This window comes from Terrapene carolina, unplaced genomic scaffold (assembly GCF_002925995.2).
Source record: "Terrapene carolina triunguis isolate 2854851 unplaced genomic scaffold, T_m_triunguis-2.0 Scaffold68, whole genome shotgun sequence".
NCBI classification, from domain to species: Eukaryota; Metazoa; Chordata; order Testudines; family Emydidae; genus Terrapene; species Terrapene triunguis.
This window is the reverse complement of record NW_020664419.1, coordinates 81,387,708-81,394,039: the sequence shown is the minus strand read 5'-3', so window position 1 is coordinate 81,394,039 and position 6,332 is coordinate 81,387,708. Positions and strand designations below refer to the sequence as shown.

Below are 6,332 nucleotides of genomic sequence, written 5' to 3'. Positions count from 1 at the left end.
TCAGTTTTTGATGCCGTCTGTAAATGCTTGAAAATCAGGGGAGGGTTTGAAAAAATGGCCACAAATAGGAAGACCTCTTGATGGAAGACCCTCCAGAAAGGAAGATTATAAGCTAAGGACAAATAAAAAATTCAGTTGGAAAGTGGCTCTTATTTTACACAATTCACAGAGACGCGGGATATTGCCTGAAACCGCGGGGTTGCATTGCAATCCTAACTACTGAAAGCATGACTTTTTCAGAGATTCCAAGGCCAGAAGGGATCATTGTGATCATCTAATTTGGACAGTGTGTCTCAGTATTACAAACGAATCTATCTATTTTATCTTCCTTCTTTAAATCAAATCTCGGGGAATGTAACTAGAGCAGGGTGGGCGGGAAGAGAAGAGAAGGGGAGGGGCGGACAGCAAACTCAATAACCCGCCTCTTTTCTTCTAAAGCACGCCTCATGCAGGCAGCTGCAACCGGAGGAGGTGGGGTGCGGTGGAAAACAGGGCCAAGGCTCCACCCCTTTCTTTGACAGTTCTCAAACAGGTCGGCACCCAGACAATATACAGCGAGCACAATGAGCTAACACAGCCTAGGTTTTCTGATTTTCTAAGCAGAGCGTTTCGCAGGTCGTAACATCATGTCTGGTCGTGGCAAAGGTGGTAAGGGTTTGGGAAAAGGGGGTGCTAAGCGCCATCGGAAGGTGCTTCGTGATAACATCCAAGGTATTACGAAGCCGGCTATTCGTCGTTTGGCTCGCCGTGGTGGCGTAAAGCGTATTTCTGGATTGATTTATGAAGAAACCCGAGGTGTACTGAAAGTGTTTCTAGAGAACGTTATCCGTGACGCTGTCACTTACACTGAACATGCCAAGCGAAAGACTGTGACTGCCATGGACGTGGTGTACGCTCTGAAACGACAGGGTCGCACTCTCTACGGATTCGGGGGCTAAGTTTTCATCCCGCTTTAAAGTTGAGACATCTTCAAAAACAAAGGCTCTTTTAAGAGCCACCCACACTTTCACAATGAGAGCTTAAGTGCTACTGGTCTGTTTCTGAAACCGCTCTGTGTGTGTGTGTTAAATTAAGCGTACTTTAAGTTTGGGGGGTATTCTATTTTCTCACTTGACCTAAATCGTACATCACGTGAGATGAGAAGTATTAATGCTCTTTTACTGAGGGCGCGGGGGGGGGAATGACTAAACCCTGTGGTTAAAAGGTTACGGACGACTTTTTTTTTCTTTTCCAAAATCTGTTTCGTCAGCTTTGTGGGTAACGAGAGGAAGAACAGCTTGGGTTTCTCGGGAAGACCTTTTTGCTGCCTTATCCGCGTCCTGATAGTCCTGCAAACGTCACGACAAACAATTGATGGCTAAAATACAGTAAAGTCCACTCTGACTGACTAAAAACACTAGCGTCCGTTTCTTCTCTCCCGCCCCCCATTTGGGGAAAGCAAAAGAGATTTATTTCCCGCTCTGTTCCACCAGGTCCCTTATTTCATACACGCTTTTCCATTTTTGTAGAGACGACATGGGGGTGCGGGGGGTATGAGAAGATGTCTTTAAGCATTACATCATCTTTAAGAATTACAGCTGATACGTGGTCTCCTCTGAAGCTTAAGGCAGGACTGAAGGGGAGTAAAGAGGTTCTTCCTTCATAAGGAGGCAGCGCTTCTCAGTCCGAGAGGAAGAATCGTAGGACACTGTCACCTTCTAAAAGCCTATACATTAGCAGACGAAGAGACTTCCTATGCAGTCGACGCATCCTGTTGTTTCAGTGTTCTCTTCCGGGGATTCGTGCTCGTTCAGGTTGTTCGTATGTAAGATACAGTACAGCGAAGAAGCGGGAATAATGTTCGGTATCAGAGATTTGGCCCGTTTGGAAGTGAAATAATGAGACGACGAGCCACCGATTTAAATGAGAGAGAGAGAGATGAGATAGAAAGTGGGGGAGGGGGCGGCGGAGTTTCAGAGAGAGGGACCGCAAGAAACGGATTATGGGGACATCCAGAGAGCGCGGGTTTAGTGACCTGACCGTTGAAAGCCGGTTTGCGCGAATCTTGTCGGAGCGACACTGGAGGTAGGGAAGGGCGGGTCGGATGGCTGGCTGCACAAGCGCGGGCTTTTCAAATGTTCAAATTGTCCAATGATAGCTGGCTCCATGTCAACAACCAATCAGAAAGGAGGCTTGGGCTATATATACCGCCGGAGCCGAGGGGCTCTGCCTTACTTTGTTCTTTTGTGCTGTTTGTCTCCGAGTTGGGAGCGAGGGTTGCTGAGAATGGCCAGGACCAAGCAGACCGCCCGTAAATCCACCGGTGGCAAAGCCCCCCGTAAGCAGTTGGCCACTAAAGCTGCCCGGAAGAGCGCGCCTGCGACTGGGGGAGTGAAGAAGCCTCATCGCTACCGGCCCGGCACTGTGGCCCTGCGAGAGATCCGCCGCTACCAGAAATCGACTGAGCTGCTCATCCGCAAGTTGCCCTTCCAGCGCCTGGTCCGTGAAATCGCCCAGGACTTCAAGACCGACTTGCGCTTCCAGAGTTCGGCCGTTATGGCCCTGCAGGAGGCCAGCGAAGCCTACTTGGTGGGGCTCTTTGAAGACACTAACCTGTGTGCTATTCACGCCAAGAGAGTCACCATCATGCCCAAGGACATCCAGTTAGCCCGGCGTATCCGTGGCGAGAGAGCTTAAAAGCTTGATTACATCCACCAGCTTTTGGCAACTAGAAAACTGTCACGAAAGATCCAAAGGCTCTTTTAAGAGCCACCACATTCACATTCAAAAGGAGCTGCAACACATCCGTCATGTGTGCACCTTTGACAGTCTGTCAATGTACTTTGAAATCTTCCATGATTCTAATTTTATTTCCTGTAATGGCAAACTATCACTTTACATTTCAAACGAGTAGTCAAATATAGAGTTTTTTGCATGGTTTCGGGTGGTGGGTGTTTCAACGAGGCTTGTTTGAACATTTCACTGCTACTGACATACCAACAAGGTTTGTGGTCTTTCAGTCTCTCTCTCTCTCTCTGTCAATACAGCTGCTAGTTCAGAGAGGTCCAGCTTAAAAAAAGCAATCGAGGCGCATAAACTAAATCCCCATTCGCGGCACCACTGGGATACACACGAAACCCCCACTGCGTTTCTGTACAGATATGCAGGTTCCGAAACTCACGCCACCTAAATCTGTTATGAAAAAAATCCCGTAGGCACCTACATTTCTACTTCTAGGCATGCGCACTGCTGCCTCACCACAGAGCAATGTACACAAACCAAGCGTCAGACAGGCAGAGGCACATCTCTCGGGCCTAGGGCAGGATATGGAATGTCTGATGAGTATTCTAAGCACCCCACTTAGACGAGCTCACGCAACTGAGGGCACAATGTGAGACACAAATAGCAGAAACCAAACTCACGAGAAGATAGGACAAGTGTATGAGGATGTATTTCGGGAAGATACCAATTAGGGCAGGAATCGGGTTGCAATCTTATGTGGTTTCCTCCGCGTTTTTATTTTTACATAAACCTGATTCGCAAGTGTGACGAACGAAGTTGCACACATGACGGATGTGTTGCAGCTCCTTTTGAATGTGAATGTGGTGGCTCTTAAAAGAGCCTTTGGATCTTTCGTGATAGTTTTCTAGTTGCCAAAAGCTGGTGGGTGTAATCAAGCTTTTAAGCTCTCTCGCCACGGATACGCCGGGCTAACTGGATGTCCTTGGGCATGATGGTGACTCTCTTGGCGTGAATAGCACACAGGTTAGTATCTTCAAAGAGCCCCACCAAATAGGCTTCGCTGGCCTCCTGCAGGGCCATAACGGCCGAACTCTGGAAGCGCAAGTCGGTCTTGAAGTCCTGGGCGATTTCACGGACCAGGCGCTGGAAGGGCAGCTTGCGGATGAGCAGCTCAGTAGATTTCTGGTAGCGGCGGATCTCTCGCAGGGCCACAGTGCCGGGCCGGTAGCGATGAGGCTTCTTCACTCCCCCAGTCGCAGGCGCGCTCTTCCGGGCAGCTTTAGTGGCCAACTGCTTACGGGGGGCTTTGCCACCGGTGGATTTACGGGCGGTCTGCTTGGTCCTGGCCATTCTCAGCAACCCTCGCTCCCAACTCGGAGACAAACAGCACAAAAGAACAAAGTAAGGCAGAGCCCCTCGGCTCCGGCGGTATATATAGCCCAAGCCTCCTTTCTGATTGGTTGTTGACATGGAGCCAGCTATCATTGGACAATTTGAACATTTGAAAAGCCCGCGCTTGTGCAGCCAGCCATCCGACCCGCCCTTCCCTACCGCCAGTGTCGCTCCGACAAGATTCGCGCAAACCGGCTGTCAACGGTCAGGTCACTAAACTCGCGCTCTCTGGATGTCCCCATAATCCGTTTCTTGCGGTTCCCCTCTCTGAAACTCCGCCGCCCCTCCCCCACTTTCTATCTCATCTCTCTCTCTCTCATTTAAATCGGTGACTCGTCGTCTCATTATTTCACTTCCAAACGGGCCAAATCTCTGATACCGAACATTATTCCCGCTTCTTCGCTGTACTGTATCTTACATACGAACAACCTGAACGAGCACGAATCCCCGGAAGAGAACACTGAAACAACAGGATGCGTCGACTGCATAGGAAGTCTCTTCGTCTGCTAATGTATAGGCTTTTAGAAGGTGACAGTGTCCTACGATTCTTCCTCTCGGACTGAGAAGCGCTGCCTCCTTATGAAGGAAGAACCTCTTTACTCCCCTTCAGTCCTGCCTTAAGCTTCAGAGGAGACCACGTATCAGCTGTAATTCTTAAAGATGATGTAATGCTTAAAGACATCTTCTCATACCCCCCGCACCCCCATGTCGTCTCTACAAAAATGGAAAAGCGTGTATGAAATAAGGGACCTGGTGGAACAGAGCGGGAAATAAATCTCTTTTGCTTTCCCCAAATGGGGGGCGGGAGAGAAGAAACGGACGCTAGTGTTTTTAGTCAGTCAGAGTGGACTTTACTGTATTTTAGCCATCAATTGTTTGTCGTGACGTTTGCAGGACTATCAGGACGCGGATAAGGCAGCAAAAAGGTCTTCCCGAGAAACCCAAGCTGTTCTTCCTCTCGTTACCCACAAAGCTGACGAAACAGATTTTGGAAAAGAAAAAAAAAGTCGTCCGTAACCTTTTAACCACAGGGTTTAGTCATTCCCCCCCCCGCGCCCTCAGTAAAAGAGCATTAATACTTCTCATCTCACGTGATGTACGATTTAGGTCAAGTGAGAAAATAGAATACCCCCCAAACTTAAAGTACGCTTAATTTAACACACACACACAGAGCGGTTTCAGAAACAGACCAGTAGCACTTAAGCTCTCATTGTGAAAGTGTGGGTGGCTCTTAAAAGAGCCTTTGTTTTTGATGTTTCAACTTTAAAGCGGGATGAAAACTTAGCCCCCGAATCCGTAGAGAGTGCGACCCTGGCGTTTCAGAGCGTACACCACGTCCATGGCTGTCACAGTCTTTCGCTTGGCATGTTCAGTGTAAGTGACAGCGTCGCGGATCACGTTCTCTAGAAATACTTTCAGTACGCCTCGGGTTTCTTCATATATCAATCCAGAAATACGCTTTACACCACCACGGCGAGCCAAACGACGAATAGCCGGCTTCGTAATACCTTGGATGTTATCACGAAGCACCTTCCGATGGCGCTTAGCACCCCCTTTTCCCAAACCCTTACCACCTTTGCCACGACCAGACATGATGTTACGACCTGCGAAACGCTCTGCTTAGAAAATCAGAATAACTAAGCCGTGTTAGCTCATTGTGCTCGCTGTATATTGTCTGGGTGCCGACCTGTTTGAGAACTGTCAAAGAAAGGGGTGGAGCCTTGGCCCTGTTTTCCACCGCACCCCACCTCCTCCGGTTGCAGCTGCCTGCATGAGGCGTGCTTTAGAAGAAAAGAGGCGGGTTATTGAGTTTGCTGTCCGCCCCTCCCCTTCTCTTCTCTTCCCGCCCACCCTGCTCTAGTTACATTCCCCGAGATTTGATTTAAAGAAGGAAGATAAAATAGATAGATTCGTTTGTAATACTGAGACACACTGTCCAAATTAGATGATCACAATGATCCCTTCTGGCCTTGGAATCTCTGAAAAAGTCATGCTTTCAGTAGTTAGGATTGCAATGCAACCCCGCGGTTTCAGGCAATATCCCGCGTCTCTGTGAATTGTGTAAAATAAGAGCCACTTTCCAACTGAATTTTTTATTTGTCCTTAGCTTATAATCTTCCTTTCTGGAGGGTCTTCCATCAAGAGGTCTTCCTATTTGTGGCCATTTTTTCAAACCCTCCCCTGATTTTCAAGCATTTACAGACGGCATCAAAAACTGA

At 48.5% G+C, this 6,332-nt stretch overlaps 4 protein-coding genes across 4 annotated transcripts; 2 read left to right on the top strand and 2 right to left on the bottom strand.

Moving 5' to 3' along the window:
* Nucleotides 1-610: 610 nt before the first annotated feature.
* LOC113406109 (histone H4) lies at nt 611-944 on the top strand. Its single transcript, XM_026648882.2, has one exon. The coding sequence runs from the start codon at nt 627-629 to the stop codon at nt 936-938; it is 312 nt and encodes a 103-aa protein (XP_026504667.1). The 5' UTR covers nt 611-626; the 3' UTR covers nt 939-944.
* Nucleotides 945-2,246: 1,302 nt separating this feature from the next.
* LOC113406106 (histone H3) lies at nt 2,247-2,676 on the top strand. The gene has a single exon (XM_026648878.1). The coding sequence runs from the start codon at nt 2,266-2,268 to the stop codon at nt 2,674-2,676; it is 411 nt and encodes a 136-aa protein (XP_026504663.1). The 5' UTR covers nt 2,247-2,265.
* Nucleotides 2,677-3,616: 940 nt separating this feature from the next.
* LOC113406105 (histone H3) lies at nt 3,617-4,093 on the bottom strand. Its single transcript, XM_026648877.2, has one exon. The coding sequence runs from the start codon at nt 4,069-4,071 to the stop codon at nt 3,661-3,663; it is 411 nt and encodes a 136-aa protein (XP_026504662.1). The 5' UTR covers nt 4,072-4,093; the 3' UTR covers nt 3,617-3,660.
* Nucleotides 4,094-5,388: 1,295 nt separating this feature from the next.
* LOC112107780 (histone H4) lies at nt 5,389-5,722 on the bottom strand. Its single transcript, XM_024201640.3, has one exon. It carries the CDS (start codon nt 5,704-5,706, stop codon nt 5,395-5,397), a length of 312 nt encoding a protein of 103 aa, XP_024057408.2. The 5' UTR covers nt 5,707-5,722; the 3' UTR covers nt 5,389-5,394.
* Nucleotides 5,723-6,332: the final 610 nt, after the last annotated feature.

Excerpts from the sequence above, each read along its gene's own strand:
- LOC113406109 (XM_026648882.2), top strand. The coding sequence starts at position 627 with ATGTCTGGTCGTGGCAAAGGTGGTAAGGGTTTGGGAAAAGGGGGTGCT.
- LOC113406106 (XM_026648878.1), top strand. The coding sequence starts at position 2,266 with ATGGCCAGGACCAAGCAGACCGCCCGTAAATCCACCGGTGGCAAAGCC.
- LOC113406105 (XM_026648877.2), bottom strand. The coding sequence starts at position 4,071 with ATGGCCAGGACCAAGCAGACCGCCCGTAAATCCACCGGTGGCAAAGCC.
- LOC112107780 (XM_024201640.3), bottom strand. The coding sequence starts at position 5,706 with ATGTCTGGTCGTGGCAAAGGTGGTAAGGGTTTGGGAAAAGGGGGTGCT.